Below are 17392 nucleotides of genomic sequence, written 5' to 3'. Positions count from 1 at the left end.
GAACATTAGACAGATTAGAAACACAAAGAGGCCCTTTTGTCCTGCATCGCTCACACTTTTATATTGTGCTGCAGCTCACTGATGCATAAGACGATGCAGGAAGTGCATGCATGCAATAAGCCTCTGCAGTTTTTCCTTCATCATGACCTTGACTGTGGCAAAGTGTGGGATCTTATGTGGCTGAGCAGTTATGTTGGATGAAGGAAAGCACACCACAGTGCTGTATTTGTTTACTTTGGCACAGGCAGTTATAATCTGTACATGTACATGATCAGAGTTTATTACAGTTGGTTTCACAGCACAATTCTACAAGGCATAAACTGGTGCAATTTTATTAGTAAACATGTACTTGTGATGTACTGTTCACTGCTTTGGCCACCTTTAATTTGAGCGAGATAACAGTCATGTGCCCTGCAGATTCAGCAGTTCCTAGTTGTGCTGGGCTGAAAACCATGACAATTTTGCTCGTATTCAAAAGTAAGCAAGTTTTTTTTTAATTATATTTTGCTATAATGTCTGCCCTGCGATGGACAGGCGACCTGTCCAGGGTGCTGCCTTCCGCCCAATGAAAGCTGGGATAGGCTCTAGCACCCCACCGCGACCCAGAAGGATCAGCGGTTTAGATGATGTGTGTGTGTGTGTGTGTGTGTGTGTGTGTGTGTGTGTGTGTGTGTGTGTATGTGTGTATACTATAATGAAACATGAGCCTTAACATGAGCGCTTTTCTAAGGATGCTTTATTAATGATGTGATTGTGAAGGTGGAGATATGCAACTAGGCTAACAACCCAAGCTGGTATTGAAAACATTTACAAGATATTTCTCTGTTCTCAATGTTGCCTCGCGAAAATAACATTAGCTTCTCATCCACTGAGGATAAAAAACTTTGAAGATGATAAATCATCTGTTAGCTCTACTGTTAGCAGTAGCTCATTAGCAGTTAACTCTTTAGCTCTGTTATTCAACCACAGTGACCCAAAGATTGCCCTTGGTTATTTTCGTATAATGAATGTCAAAGCAAACTATTGTGGAACAAAATATGGCTTATTCAAGAAGTTTGAGACATGATTGCAAATGTATACCTCATCTAGCCTTCTAGCTCCAGTGAACCAGATTAAGTGTTTGGTTATTGTCAGGCAAAAAGCCTATTTTTTATTCCCTCCATTGAACAGAATATGATTTAATAGCTCGTTAAGATACTCAGATATCAGAGTCAGAAAGTACATCCCCAGTCGTGACAACCATAGTTCCTATTAAAAGCTTTTTTTGAATTATTGATAGTTCTGCTTTCTTTTGGTCCCAGCTTACATTAAGGTCACGGTAGGCCTGCCAAAAATGTCTAAATATATTTTCAGTTTTGTAGGATATAAATCCATTCAGTGCTGACTTTGTGGTGGAATCAGGAACTTTCTTCACCCCAGGCATAGTTACAGATTAATCCACTAAAGGCTTCCACAAACAGGCTTTAAGGTTTTAATGTAATCGACTCTTTTTGCGATATCATGTTTGAAATTCATTCCCGCTCATGCATGTGCTCCTCTGTTCCCTTCCATTACATTTGATAATCAAATCAGAGGAGAAGAGACCGAGGGTGAGTGAAGTGGAGACAAAAGGCTGGGATTAAAATAGCGTTTTTTCTGTGCCCCGGAGCCAGTAGGCATTCTTACAGTGGCTCTCCACTGCACGCAGCATCCATGCTCTCTGCCCAGCACAGGGACCCTACTGAAACCAACCTCATACAGTATAATCCTGTAATTGTATTATAATGCATTCCAGTGCTTTATAAGTACATTTGTATGTTCGGTAGAGTCAAAAGGTTTTTGTTTAATGTCACAGCTTTTGCAGTCCTGGCCATGCTTCACTGAGAACAGCACTAGGAATGGACACTCAAAGAGTGACCCCAAATACAGTTAATTTACTGTACCTCTCATTTTTTAGAGTTGTTACTACACAGACTGCTGATTCACATGGAGCTGATGGAGAGGATTTCACCACTGTGTGATGGAATGTAAAAAAAAGGGCGTAAGCTTTAAAAATTGCATTACTCACTACAGTTTCATCATTTTGGCAACATTTTGGGAAAGTCCTTTTCCTCTTCAAGCATGGCTGAGCCCCTGTGCAAAAAGCAATGTCCATAAAGACATGCTTTGACAAATTTGGTGCGGAGGAACTCCAGTGGCCTGTAGAGAGCCAAGACGTCAAGTCCACTGATCACTTTTTGAGATGAATTGGAACGTCAGTTGAGACCTAGGACTTCTCATCCAACATCAGTGTCTAACCTCACAAATGCTCTTTTGACAGAATGTGTGCAAATTCTCACAGATACACTCCAAAATATTGTGGAAAGCCCTCCCTGAAGATTGCAGGCTGTTATAGCTGCAAAGAGGGGGCCAGTCTTTATATTAATACCTGGTTTTGGAAAGGGATGTCCAGCAAGCTCATATAGGTGTGATGGCCAGTGTCTGCATACTTTTGAGCATACAGTGTATTTGTTTTTTATTTGCTGTTATTCTCCAGTAGTTTTAGTTATACAGTGTTTTACTGACAGCTATGACTGTCAGCTCTCAATTGTCACACTTCTTGAGCAGTCTTTAATAATACAAATATTGTACCACTAGGAGTGGAGCTACTCACAACTCTTTCTGGTTTTGGTTTCTGTTAATTACTTCTTGCTTTTCTTTAGTTCTCTTCATAAAAACTGTTTTTCTAAGCACTCTGAAATGGCATTCCAGAGACTTTGTAGCCTTTATTTCAACCCATGGTGGTAGAAGTCATTATCACTGCTGGTAAAAGATTCCTCTCTCATGGCTCATTGAAACAAGCAGAGAGTTTTGCCAAAAATGTTTATTCTAAACTTTATTCTAAATACAATGTTTGTGATTATAATTAGAAGAGGAGAACCATCTCTTACATTTTTGCCATGTCACTTGTCATTGGTTGACATCAAAACAAACAAATAAAAGTCAGAAACGTAGACTCGAACTTGTCAATAAAGAATGTAAATCAGATTTAAACCTAATTTGTGAAATAAGTAAGCATGTGATCAAATATGTTATAATGCAATTACATTTAAATAGTATAGCAAAGCAATAATAGTTTAAAATAATCCTTTCATAGGTTAAATAATGTATAAAAAGTGTGGAGTGAAGAAGTACAACAGCAGGGCACCTTATTTCACCCACTTCTCTAAGTGTCTTGAAAAAGACACCACCTGGGGAAACCTGCACATGTATGACTGTTGTGTCCAAGCTGGTTTAAAGATGGTAGACAGTTTTTGGCTTAAATGATTATATACCTCATTCTAGAAGAGTGAAGCAGGTTTGTTTTCTCCTTTGAAGGTGAAATATCTTGTATGTCATGTCAAGCAACACTCCCACCTGAGTTTCTGAACAGGATGCAGAGATTATTTATAGCAGTATACTGCATGCTGGTGTTTATTTTCTTTTGTTCCAGAACTTTCTGTGGTTTTGGTTCGCCATCTAAAACATTTTTTTAAGGTGCTCTGACTCCAGCAGTACGAAAAGAGCTCTGGATTCATTCACCAGGTCTCTGAATTAATCTTACCTCAACCATGAAATTGCCTTTACCTTCACAGATGATTTGTTTTTCTAGTTTAATTTAAGAAAGGCTTATCTTTGTATTTCATCATGCATCTGTTATTGAATTAGGTTTGTGATTTTGCATTAGATTTCAGCTCTTAGTATTTCAGTTGTTTATCTGTTCTGTCATATCTGTGTTGTTATGAATGCATAATGTTGTCTTTTTGAAAATAGTCAAACTGGGCTGAGATGGACGGTGAGAATGGAATGAGTGTGGCCTGTGCTGCAGTCCTGGTTTGACTGTTATGCATTTGAGCTCTCTAAATTTTTGTGAGGGTGATCAGGAGCTGTGTGTGTTTGTCCTAGGCCTTTTATCCGGCCAGCAATGACATTGAAGTGAAATACGGAGACACGCTAGCTGCCCGCTGTGTTTTCACAGGAGAGGGAAGGACCACTAAAACACGAATCGGGTGAGTTTAAGTCCTAGCCGGTAATTTATGTGTTCTCTCTTTTTTCCAGTCCTAGGAGTTCTGCTGCTTCATTATTTAATATAATAGCACCACATTTAAAAGCATAATTGTAATGTCAAATCTAAGATGGATTAATGCACGGCCCACTCTGCCTGGTAGAAGTGTTTTAACAGCTTTTGTTTTACCGGCTCTCCCTGTAGTGTAAATGAGAATGTGAGTAGGTTTATTGTTTGGAGAGTGGTGGCTGTGTGTGGTGTGGGCATTGCGGTGGTGGTTTGCTCTAAGGATGGACGATATGATGATATTTTGTCATTATGATAAGGTCAAAATAGGTTTTCCTGATTTAGTCAGTATTTCTACAACACTGAATTGAATGCAAAGTGAAGGCTTCATTAAAACCTTTTAAGGATTTAGGGTAATTTGCAGAGACACACTTGTAAACAACAATTGTTAACAACAAGTTTGATTAGATGCAAGCCATTTATACCATCATCTTATTTATATTTTGTTTTTCAGTCTATTTTATTATTATCCTGAAGTAATATAAAAAATACTGTGCATTGTACATATCCCGAATTGTTTGTAATCCTCAGAAAAATAAAATATTATGATTTTATAGTGAGTACATTGATAGGTATTGCAATATTATACTAAATAAAGCGATACATTGAATAACCTTCATACTCTATAATTTTCATGTGAATAAAAAGTATTATATCAGCACAGTTCTGTCTTTCTTTTCGTTCTTTTGACAAAAATAGTGTTCATGTAATACACTATCATTCAAAAGTTTGTAATGACTGTCATTAATAGTTGTTATTCAGTCGTAACTTAAACAGTGTGGATGAAAATGTTGTGAAGTAGACTCCAAAACGTAAACCATTGGTTTATTCACAACTTAAAAGTTTTTGGGAACAACAAATAGTGAAAAGTAGTAAACTATATTAAATGGTAAACTGTAATGATCTATTTAAATTTCTTGTCATGAAATAACTGTAAATAGCTTTTTGATCTGGATTTTAATTTTAATTTTACGGCTTTCTCAATTGTTATTGAGTCATTTACAGCTCTGTTCAGCTTCAGAAATTTCTTTTGCAGCTTCCTACAAGTTATTTAGCATAATATTTTAATTATTTTATAGATGTATCTGCAACAAAATTGGTTTTACATGGTTGAAAACAGACCTGTCCAGGGTGTATCCTGACAGTGATGACAGCTGGGATAGGCTCCAGCACCCCACCGCGACCCAGAAGGATAAGTGGTCTAGATGATGTGTGTATGTGTGGTTGAAAACAGTGAATCTAAACTTTTGACTGGTATTGTTTGATTTTCATGTGGAAATTAAGTATTTAAATTAGGTAAAAGTGATGCCTCACTTATTTCTGTGTACATTTCTGCCATATCGTCCACCCGTGGTTTGCTCTGAGTTGTGAGTGTGACTCTCTTGGGCTCTGTGTGCTGTTGGATTCAGCGGAGTGTATGACAACCGGTCATCAGTACAGCTGTCAGTCTGACCAGCGTGGCAGTCTGTCACAGCTCCTCCCTGGTTACTGTCTGTCTGTCTTTCCGTGTGCACTCTGAGGTGTCTAAAGAATTGTGCAGCGAGCAGGAAAGCTCTGTTGCTCTGTTGTCTCAAGGGGAACCTGCATTTTTCATCATTCTCTTTTTCAAGTGGGTGTGTGTGTGTTACATGTGTCTGCCTCGTCATTCTTGTTGCCATGGTGATTAGGGGAGTGCACAGTGGTGATGGCAGAGAGAGCATTGACGCATCTCTGAGGAAGCGGCTGTCCCAGTGCACGGAGAAAAACACTTCCCTTCATCTCCTGGCAAAGATGTGATTTATTTAAATGGCTATAAGGAAATGGAAGAAAGCAGTGACGATCCTTCCTATTCGATCAAACGAGCAGGTCAGAAAAGTCAATGCAAAATCCATTGGCTTTTCCCAAGCTCAGTTCAGTTAAAAAGCCTATATCATGGAAAACTAAATTTCTTCTCTTTTTAGAAATAAAAGTGTTTGATGTACTATATAAACATTTTACATTTTTAGAAAATATCGTTTACTCATATGGTCCATACATACTTTTTGAATTCATTGTTTTTGTGATGTCACAAAAACCATTGCATTTAGTTTAGCCCCGCCCATTCACACAGAAAATGTCTGTAACTTTTTCTGCTCAATCCAACTGAAATGGGTATGTGATGGCCATTCGCTCTTAACTCTCTTAGTGGCACCTCCAACGATGAGATGTGTAATTTCTACATCATGTACTACATGGACAACAAGCATTCCGTGCCTTACATGGACTGCATGGACCACGGCAGCAGCAGCCTGTTCAGAAACATCCCGAACGAAGCTAACGTCCCGATCCCCGTCAGCCCAGACCACATGATGTCTATGATGCATGGCTCAGCTCATAAAGGTACACTCTTAATCAGCTTACTTTTTTTGAAGACTTCCTGCCATGATGCTATAACTTGGGCTGCATTTACATTTATAGTTTGGTTCAGTTGGTCTGGACCAAAGCAGAAAAAGATACATTTTATTCTCATTCACTTTGTGTTCATCCCCACATATTTGACACTGAACCAAAAGATGTAAACAAAAGTCATAACAATAAAAAAGTTACAATTGATTGAGCAGAATTATGACGTATGTTTGGGATAATACTTCTCAAAATTTCTGAATCATGCTGTACTCTTAGCTGGTGGGTTCTATGTCTTTCTGTGATATCTGTGATAGTCACACTTGATGTACGAATGATGTACGCAATGGCAGTTTGAATACTGGTACTGTTACAGTAAGGTACAGGTGTACAGGTTATGCAAATAAATGTGTATCGCCTTCCGTTTTTAGTATTTATCATTCAGTTTTATTGATCTTATGTAATTATGCAGGGTAACGGGACAGAACCAGACAGATGCTTGCAGGTAAAAATGAGGCTTTACTTGTTAGATTGTTATCAATACTCATAGTCAGGAAACAGGCAAAGGTCAAATCCAGAAAGAGCGCAATACAAAAAAGGACAAACATAACAAAGAAGAGATCTGGCAAACAAAGTACAAACGAAAAGGCAAAGTCCAAAAGTCCAAAAACATGGTCAAAATACACAAGAAGGCAAACTCACAGATGAAAACCCTCAGTAGCACCACAGGGAGAAACAATACCACGCAAAGTACTAATCTAAAACCAGGGCTTATGAACTAACTGAGTCTAATCACATGACAAGGTAGACTGTTAAGACAGATCAGTACTCAGGTGACAGTGAACGATGATTGGTGGATTGCGGAGGTCTCAGTCAGGTGGTCTCCCAGGGAAATCGAGTTCCTGAGTGAGTCTGAGCCAGAGGAATATGTGACAGCAGGTGTACTAGGGTGAACTACTGTCTTTCCAAAAAGATTATAAGAGGCTCCTGAGTGGCGCAACCGTCTAAGTGTTGGCCCCATCATCAGGAGATTGCGAGTTCAATCCCTGGTGATGCTACAGCCATAGTCGGGAGTCCAAGAGAGCACAATTGGCCTCACTCTCTCTGGGTGGGTAGGATGGCCCCCCTTCTCCCCCATCACTCAATGCGATGCTAGTCAGCGCAGGCGTCTGTTAGCTGACGTAACAAATCTGGCGGTTGGTGCTTCCCTCCGAGTGTGTTCAGCTGTCCAATGACATTGCGTCATTGTGGTGTCTGGTTTCACAGGTCTTGGAGGAGGCCTGTGCTAGCCTTCACCCTCCTAGCATTGGTTGTATTGTGTGATTGGGGGAGTCCTAACTAGCGGGTGGAATTGGAAACGACTAAATTGGGGAGAGAAAAATTGGGTAAAAATTAAAAAAAAAAAAAAGATTGTAAGAGGAGACATTGCTTACAGAATGGTTTGAAGGCACAACTTTGGTTTAGTAACCATTCCACAATGCAAGCATACGTCTGCAGCTAGCTAAAAAGCCCTGTTTCGCAATGACTGAGAACTCGTGTGCAGACTGCAGGTCACATAGCAATGAGGTTTCGCCTGGCTAGTAGCGAACGAAAAAGGAAAAGAGAAAGACAGACGAACATTTGGAGATGAATGGACTTATTCGCTTTTATAAGCAGCACAGTTGGTTTCCTGGTAAGTTAAATCTGCAACGAGAGACTGTCGAACACTAAAATGTTGCGAAGATTAAGTCGCTTCTCTTTCTAATTTTCCCGTTCCACCTTAAATGGTGCTGCATTTACATTCGGCACCTCAGTCAGAATTTAAGGTGGAATGGGAAAGTTCAGCAAGAAGCTGGCGAGTGAGACGCGACTTCAGCCTCGTGAAACAGTCAAACGCTGAGAGACATTTTACAAGAAACTATTCAACTTTTGAGGAAAAGTTTTCTGGCGGAGATGGAAGAAAAGCGGCTAAAGCTTAAAGCAGAGCAAAGTAAGTCTGCGTTTTCGTTTATATTTTTTAGCCTAAAGTAGGACATTATCACATACTGAGACATACTGGACATTAAATGTTGTGGCTCCCAAGGTGGTTTGATTTTTGTTGAAAGGACAAAATGTCTCTTCTTATCATTTGGGTTGTGACTCCTGATCTAACCTGGCTTTAATGCAGAGGGAGCCGGTCGGAATATCTCGCTCATCCAGTTGTGTTTGTTATGTGCGCGTCCCGGAGTGTCTGGGCGCTGCACTTACCCACTTCCAAGTTCCGCCCTTTGCGTTCCGTCAACATTACGTTATAAATTAAATATTTATAAAAAAATATTTTTCCCGCACCCCTAATTCATTGCATCAATAAATCTTAAATTTCACCACCGTTTGGTTTAGATCACATTTGATTCATTTTAGAATTATTCTAAAAAATGAACTGACTATGAATAGGACTGAACGAACTATTTGAGCAGTAATGGTATATAGACAACTTTTTGGGGAATTTTTACATTTGAAAATTGTATAGTGGTAAAAAAAAAACGCATACTTTACTGAATGCCAATATAATCAATTGTAATCGATTCTAACATTGCAAAATTGATGCCTTTTTGAATTGCCACCTCCAGATCAGTACATTACAATGTATTACTGCATTTTTACACCGCTACAGGGAAGCAAAAAATCAGACCCATGTAGATTTTTCATTCTCCCTGTTTTTGTTCCTCTGGATTTAATGAAGTACTCGTGAAATGCAACATTTAGAAGCACCTATGATTCAACTCTTGTTAAACGTCAAGCACCGAATATCAGATTTTGTTTTTTACTCAGTGGCCATTTATTAATCATTCCTGCTCTGATTTCATTAGGTGTGAAGCAAGGCTCTTTTCGCAGTCCTTTGATTGTTTCTCTGTTCGTTTATTTTTCAAAGACGGCGAGGATGACTCAGTGCTCCAGCAGCCGAAGAGGGAGGAGGAGGAGGTTCTGGATCAGGGTAAGTCGTCTTTCAGAGTGACGGCAAATTACTGAGCTAACGAGGAGCTGAGCCTGTTTCTCACTGGCTGATTGAGGCAGACTGCACTGGCGCACATCATTATATCCTGTATTTAAAAAACAGCACTGACACTTGATAGTTTATTTTTTGAGATGCTTTTTTGATATGGTTTCAGCTCAGCATTTCAAAACATAGACTGTAGTGAAAAGAGTTAGGATCACAACACAATTAAATGAACACAAGTCATGCACAAGCCTATTAGAGGTTATTTAGCTTTCATATGGCTCTTTATTGCCTTCTGGTTACTCAGGTTTTCTCTTTCTTCCCATATGCCGAGTGTGACGGTGTAAACAGAGTTTAAGTGACTGGAGATATCACGTCTGAAGGTCCAAGGTTGACGTTTGAAGCAGCGTTGCTGTGGTAACCATTCTTAGCCTGCCTTGTGCATGAAGAACCCCTCCCTAAGGAGCCCTTTTGATTTATATTTGTTAGTCTCCGAGGTGAATTGTGACACATTTGTGTCACGTTGATCGTTAAGCCACTGTAAGCCTAATGGTGGTGTTGGGTTAGATGTACTTGCAGCATCGGTAACCTTTCACTGAGCGAGGTGAAGCGACGGACGAGGAAAGGGCGAAACATGCCTCTTTTGGTCTCTCTTTCTTTTTCTCACCTCTCTCTGTCTTCTTTCTCGCTCCCTTGCTTGCAGTCTTCTTCCTCACTTCCCCTCTCTCTCCCTCATCTCTCATCTCGCTATCTCTGTCTCCCTCTGCCTCCCAGATGAACTGGAGATAAGAGTGGAAGCGAATGCAGATTGGGGCAGTGTGCTTTGATGTTGTGCGGCTGGCGTCTGCATTGTGCAGCGCTTTATTAGAGATGGTTTCGGGACATGGGCCTTTAATCCTCGCACACCTGCTGAGAGCTCACAGCAGGCAGAGAACACAGCGCCATCACCATCGCACTAATCAGCATAACAGAGAAGAGTTTCTGCTGCTTGTTTCTAATGCGGCAGAACCCAAGGACGGCGCTGTCATATCAGCCAGAAACTGAATATATGAAAGTCAATGGGATTGTTGCAGCATTGACAGATGCTTGCGTCATAATAATAATAATAATAATAATAATAATAATAACAATAATAATAATGTGATAGATTAGAAACGGATAGAAAGAAATATCAGACAATTTATTTAATTTATAGGCAAAACGTCCTTAAACTACGTTTTTCAAAAACAGAACATGCAACAACTTAGTATAATAAAGAAATAAGCCATGAGAGGTTGTGCGTTACTGTGATTTTATCACGATGAAGGGTGTTCTGAGGCACAGCGTGAAGCGGAATGCCTGAAACTCCCCTCCCTGTGATAAAACGTGCTTTTATAAAACAGTGGCCAGCATAAAATATGATAAAATACACATTTTTTTCAGAAAATAATTTGTCATTATTAATAGTAAAGTATAAAGTATAATAAAGAATTCTGCCAAATGTAATTCCTTTAGAGTTTGGTATCTTTGCCAAACGGCCATGGACCGCTGAATGAGGAGAAGAACATTCGGTTGACCATCGCTGTATACTGCGGTCATTTCATAAACTTTTTAACTTTTTGTTGCATAACAGTGAACGTATGATAACGTGGCACTGTTTAATCCAAAACATTCGCTTTATAAGTACTTTTTGGTCACCAAATTATCACAGCAAGCTTATATAGGCCAAATCCAGTAGCGCGCCTCTTCTCATGCCGGGGCTGAATTTCAAATGGCTCCCTGCTCCCTACATAGTGTACTACGTAGGAATTTAACTGCTGGCTACTGCACCCCAGCAATGCATAATATAGCAACAAAATAGTTAGATAATCATAAAAAGTCATTTGGGATTCAGCCACATCTTTACACTATCTGGTTGCACTATTTGGTTGTAGAAGCTAGAATTTCATAGCTAGCACACTACTTAGGGAGTATATAAGGTGTTTGGGATTGAGCCTGGAGCTGACACAACTTCTCACTGAAACACAGACATTTGAAGTGTGTAATCCATTCAAGTGAATCATATAGTAAGTACTTCAATTCAAGCCTGTCATATTGATGATGGAGTTGTTCATGCTGTTAGCTATCTTTTAGCCTGTTAGCTAGCTGGCTAGCCTAGTTCTAGTTAAGGAAATAATCTGTCAGCCCCTCAGTTTAAACAACAAATGGGTCTTTACTTCATAAGTACACTTAGTGGCTCATGTGCCATTAGAATCAAAGATTATTCCATATAGCACAGGGATTTTTTTGTTAATGTGGCGCAGTAATACACAGTTTAGCTGTTGTGAGGCGGTTACAGGTGTGCGCATATTGTGTATTTTACAACAGCTTCAAACGCTGCTCAGCCAATAAAATTTTAGGACCAGTACTATCTGTTTTATAATATCATTTGTTTACATGCTTTATCTTTTAGGAGACTTGCTTTTAGCTTTTCAAGAAAATCTGCGGGGACATTTTCCACACCTCCAAAGTTCAGTCATAGAAGTTGGTTTCATTTTCTGCTACTCATGATCCACATAATCCCAAACACATTCAATGATGTTGAGAATTTAAGAGGGTCAGTACATTCTTCTGAAAACGCTTCTCTGTTTGATTTGCAAATTTTCATCTTTGTCTGTCTCCTTTTCTCAGTAAGAGCTTCTTGACAGCTACACATCTTTGAGACCCATAGCCCTTAGTTGTCTTCACACAGTGGATGGACAGAAACGCCTGTGGATTATTTAAGATCTGAAGCAAGAGTGGAGCTTGATTTTCTCCTCTCTCTCAAAGATGAAAGCTTTAAGTGCTGTTTATCTGATGGTGATGGTTTTGGTGATCTACCAGGTCTTGCACAACTGTAGGAGTCCAGTTATCTCTGTAACTATTAATTCCAGTTATGGAAACTCCAGCTCACTTCTTTTCATTTGACTTTTACATTTCGTATGCATTGAATAGATTATTTTATCTAATCCCTTAATATACCTGAAATATCTCTTCAAGAATGAATAACTTGTTTTTACTGGCACTTTCAAATGTATTGAAAAAATTGAAAAAATAATTTATTGATCAATACTTTATTGATCCCCAAGGGGAATTTAGGTGCCACAGCAGCTGAAAAAACATTATTAATAATAATAATAATAATAATAATATTTGCACAAGACGCTGGAGGTGCATATATGAATCTAACTGAAAAAACTCCTCATGAATGGACCTGTATTCTTTAATTGCTTTTAAAACTGAATTGTGATGCGCTTAACAGCCGTGATTTTTAATCCAAATGATACTGTGTATTAGTGCCCCTAAGCGTGATTTAATAGTATCCTCAATTTTAAATCCATTACACGTAGGGATTAGAGGAGCATCCTGACTCCCCTCTCTTTTCAGCTGATCTGTGGCAAATGCCGTGTCGTAAACTGGCACCGGCTGACTCATGAGTGGAGTTGTTATCACTAAAGGAGCATGTGTCGGCCCACTGAGGAAAGGGAACATGCTGGCAGATACAGTTATGAAGTGAGCTGGAACGGAGTGCGGATCGGTGGCCCGGCGCCAGGCTGTGGGGTATTTAAGCGACCAGATTGCACCGGCAGTCCTCCCGAGATCCAGCCTCCATTTGCGTTGCGTGTTTTTTTTTTTTTCAGTGGAACGCTCCATTTCCTAGCAGCACAGGCACGGGCCTGCGCAGGCTTTACGACTTCATAACATACACTGGTACACAAGGACAGGCAAAATGATGGTGAATAGGACTGTTGAAAGAGTTTCTAGTAGGGCTGCACAATATGGACAAAATGGTAGTATTACAGTAGTATCGCAAAAATATTGCATATTAAATGTTGAGACCAAAAATAATTAACTTTTTCTGGATTACCTGAATATCTTAAATTGACAAAACATCCACAGATTGGTCTGGGTGTGCAGTATGCAGTAAAAAAGCATCTCGCTCTCGTTCATACAGCTCATAGATTCTTCTTACAGTGGAGGTTCTCGAGGGGAGCTGGAGCTTTCCACTTGGCTGTTGCCTTTGTTAGTTTGCTGCTTGTTGATTTTTTTTCACGGGTCTCCTGCAAGAACTGTCCTGAGGCATCTGCTGAAAGGGCTGAAGGTATCTCTTGAAAAGCTATTTAATAATTGTATTTCAGTGACTTCAGTGGATTCTATCATAGCAGCATACAGCGTGCAAGCAGCTCCAGCCTGGGGCTGTGGATGGTGTGAAATGTCAGACTAGGAAAATACGCTAACGACATAAAAAAAAATCAGTAGCGTTAATAATTTGCTGCGTTACTTACACATAATCTTTGATGAGTAAGGAATTTATTGTAAGTAATCTTTGGTTGTTTGTAAAAATTAAAGTAATCTTTAAAGGCCGTTTAAAAGCTGTATTTCAAAGAGAGGGCTGCGGTTGCGAAATTTGTGGTGTTTGTAATTTGCTGCATAACTTTAACCGCCGTTCTAAAAATTTAATCAAACCTGATATACTGACCACATCAAAATAATCCTGTCATCGGTCAGGTCAGATGTGCTGTGCTGAAGCTTGCTCAGCATAGCAAAACAGATTTTACCTCTCCATTAGGAAACATGGAAAATGTTTACCTTTTTGTCTGAACACTTCATGTTCAGTAACATAAAACGCTGTCTTCTGTGGATGAGAGGCTGACTTACAGAGAAAAACACTACATTTTCAGGAATATCTGTATGTGTATGGTCAGTCTGAGTGTGTACTGCACTCCTCTGAGACTGTTGACCTGCTAGACTGTGCTGCTGCAGTGTGTTTGGAATAGATGGAGTTTGTGCCGTCTTGATTCTCTCTGGGAATATTGTGACCAAGATTGAAGATTGAGTTGCTGTTGCCATTTTGTTAACACCCCACAGTGTTGTCCAGCCACACTCTTTGTCCTCAGGACACGTTTTTGCCCACTCAGTCACCATCTGAGTCATACTCCACTAAAGGACTTTCAGTTTCTCGGTCTGCAGAACTGTCCTAGCCCACACAGAGTTTTTTGTGCATGGCTCAGTTTTTTTAATGAATTTTGTTATACAATGTTGAGTGTTCTTTTGTCCCTTTCTGCTCCTTTTCTGAGCGGAAAGGGAAGCTTTCTTGCAGTCCCATCACATTGTTTAAACAGGCAGTACTGTAAGCAAACACACTAAGCCATTCAGCCTTGGCAAATCCATAAGTCAGCCAGGCTTAATCTACTTTGTTCCCTGTTGATACAGAGGATCATGGTTTTGATGGTATAGTGCAATGTTTAGACATGCTAGGACTGAATTGTTGGTTTAAATGTCGTTGTTATAGTTTATTACTTAATATGTAGCATCATAGTGCACGTAATGTTGTGGATATAATGTAATACTGTTCAGTTAATTATTCAAAAATATATTTTTCTTTAAAAAATTACTTGGTTGATTTATACATTGCTGTGCAAAAGTCATAGTCTATTTATTTAATTTCCAGTCAAAATTACCATTAAGGACAAGTTTATCGTTCAGCATCAGGAAAAATGCAGAAAACATATGTAACGGAAAATAACACAGAAGCTTCAACAACTACATATAATATAACTTTTTTTACTATTTAGTGTGTCCACTTTGCCTTTATTACAGCTTCCATTCCTTTCTGTAGGCTTGCTTTTAGTTTTTCAAAGAAATCTGCAGGAATATTTTTCCACACCTCCAAAGTTTAGTCTAAGAAGTTGCTTCTTCTGCTACTCGTGATCCAAGTGATCCCAAACACATTCAGTGATGTTAAGGTCTGGTGTCTGGAGTGGTCAGTCCATTGTTCTGAAAACACCAGCAGCTTCTTTGTTTGATTTGACAATTTTCTTCTTTTTTGTCTTTACTTTTCTCAGTAAGGGCTGCTTGACAGCTACACATCCTTAAAGACCCATAGCATTGAGCTGTGTTCTCACAGTGGAAGGATGGACAGAAACTCCTGTGGAGTTTTCGGATCTGAAGCAAGAGTGGAGCTTGATTTTCTCCCCTCTCTCAAAGATGAAAGCTTGAAGTATTGTTTTTCTGATTGCGACCGTTTTGGTGGTCCACCAGGTCTTGCACGTTATTAGGACAATTTCGCTATACCTTTTAATCTTTTTTGTTTTTTAATTCCAGTTTTTGGAACCCTTTTTTTATACTTATTATGCTAAGGGATTATCTAAATCTCTTCAGAAATATTGCCTCAAATGAATGTGTACTCATTGGCCATTTTGACTGGAAATAAAATAAATGAAGTGTGTTCTCTGACTGTGCAGTACTATATATTTCTCAAAATAAAATTATTGTAATAGGAGACTGTTACACCAGTTAATGTTTGTGAATGCTCCAGAAATCAAGACTGCCTCTTAAGAGGTGATGGCACTGCGAGATGTAAGCAAGGACTTTGTTGGTCAAGCGTAGCTAAGCAGCTCTTTCTCATTTTATGTATTTTCCATCCATGACAAACAGAATCCCTCTGTTGCCATGGTTCCTCAGAACCTTAGAATGACAGCCAGCGAGCTTGGCGACCTCATTGGTCCAAAATGCAGTCCTTTAGAAAAGATGCTTTAGTTTCTTTGTTTCCACTGGGTGCCCCCCCCGACTGAGACTCCCTACTGTGACACACTTTACATGTCCTTTGAAGAGTCTGCATGTGAATATCACTGAAGAGACTGAAGACAGTACTTGAACATCCTTCAGTTACACTCTTCAATTAAAGTAGTGCATGCTGACAGCTTAGATTTGAATCTATTGTCCAAGCTTAGATCAAAAGAGATTTTTAAAAGGGCTGCATCTCATTCAGCCTCCCTGTACTCTAAGGGTTTGTCTGTGGGCCCACACTTGACTCACATAACTACATAATTTACATACTACTTTCAGAGTACTTACTAAGTAGTTTTTAGTAATGTAGTAGTATTGTAGTAGTAAGGATGAAGCATTAAGATTAAGAACTGAATAATATGCCTGTAGTTTAAGGAGTTATCTTCAGTTTTTATTAGTCAGTAGACAAAAGAGCCCTCAATCTTCACTCAAAGAACAAAGTCATACTGTTCACTCTAGATAGCTGCCTCTATTAACGTCAAATGCCAGCAGACAGTTAAAAATCCGTATCATGCAAAATCATGAAATTTTGTTTTTTGAAATAAGAGTTTGATGTAGCATATAAACATTAGTAAAGTTGCAGCCTGTAACATTCGCACCCCAGTCCATACAGTCGAGGCATAAGATGCAAAACTAAGATGCAAAAAACCTGTTTTGAATCCATTTTTTTTGTGATTTTTTCCACAAAAATAAAAGAACACATATATGCGCGTATTCAGCCTACAGCAGTTTAGCTCCGACCATTCACATTAAAGTTTTAAGGACTGTTGCAGCCTGGACTGTTTTTTTAAGTGAGATACAATACAGGACAGCCAATCAGAGCACAGATCATTTACATATACCAGACTTAAAGGCCAGTATAGCAAAAACAGCCTGTTTAGTTCTAAGGAATAAAGAGAGGTTTGATATAAAATGTTATATATATATATATATATATATATGTGTGTGTGTGTGTGTGTGTGTGTGTGCGTGTAAATAAGGATAAAAATGTAGGATAAGGCCTCATAAAGTGTCTTGAGCCTGGACAAATTGCAATGAAAAAAGTGCTTTGAATTTATGCATTGATTTCATATATTTTATTCATGTATTCATTACATATTGAAATCAAGTAAATCTGACACACTGTTTTTTCCAGTGTGGGCTCATGAACTCTCATTCACAAGATTGGTGTAAGTCAGCCTCTTGCTTGTAGCATTGTGGGTAAATAAAACACTGTGCATGCACTCAGCCAGCAGCTCTTGGTGATGAATCAAAAACACTAAGCTATGATGCTGTCACAAACTCTAAAGATTAAAATAGATCTGACCGCCATAAGCTCCTTGCTCCTCATTACCCTTTCACAGAACAAGATTACTGAATATCTCATATAACTTGCATCATGCAGTATTAAAAGCCCGGCTGTAGTCCACATGAAAGTCCACAGCCAACTGGGACTGTAG

The 17392-nt window shown here is 39.1% G+C and overlaps 1 protein-coding gene across 7 annotated transcripts in view; it reads left to right on the top strand.

Annotated features, from left to right (window-relative positions):
• pam (peptidylglycine alpha-amidating monooxygenase) overlaps positions 1-17392 on the top strand; it is an 87229-nt gene that overhangs the window by 40628 nt on the left and 29209 nt on the right. For all 7 annotated transcript variants that reach the window (XM_036595116.1, XM_036595119.1, XM_036595113.1 and 4 more), the window contains 3 exons: positions 3904-4007; positions 6234-6427; positions 9321-9383. In XM_036595116.1, coding sequence (XP_036451009.1) covers positions 3904-4007; positions 6234-6427; positions 9321-9383 — 361 coding nt within the window. The remainder of the gene's footprint in view (positions 1-3903; positions 4008-6233; positions 6428-9320; positions 9384-17392) is intronic.

Source organism: Colossoma macropomum, unplaced genomic scaffold (assembly GCF_904425465.1).
Source record: "Colossoma macropomum unplaced genomic scaffold, Colossoma_macropomum, whole genome shotgun sequence".
Lineage (NCBI taxonomy): Eukaryota > Metazoa > Chordata > Actinopteri > Characiformes > Serrasalmidae > Colossoma > Colossoma macropomum.
Note: the sequence above shows the minus strand (reverse complement) of the source record. Positions and strands in the feature narration are given on the sequence as shown.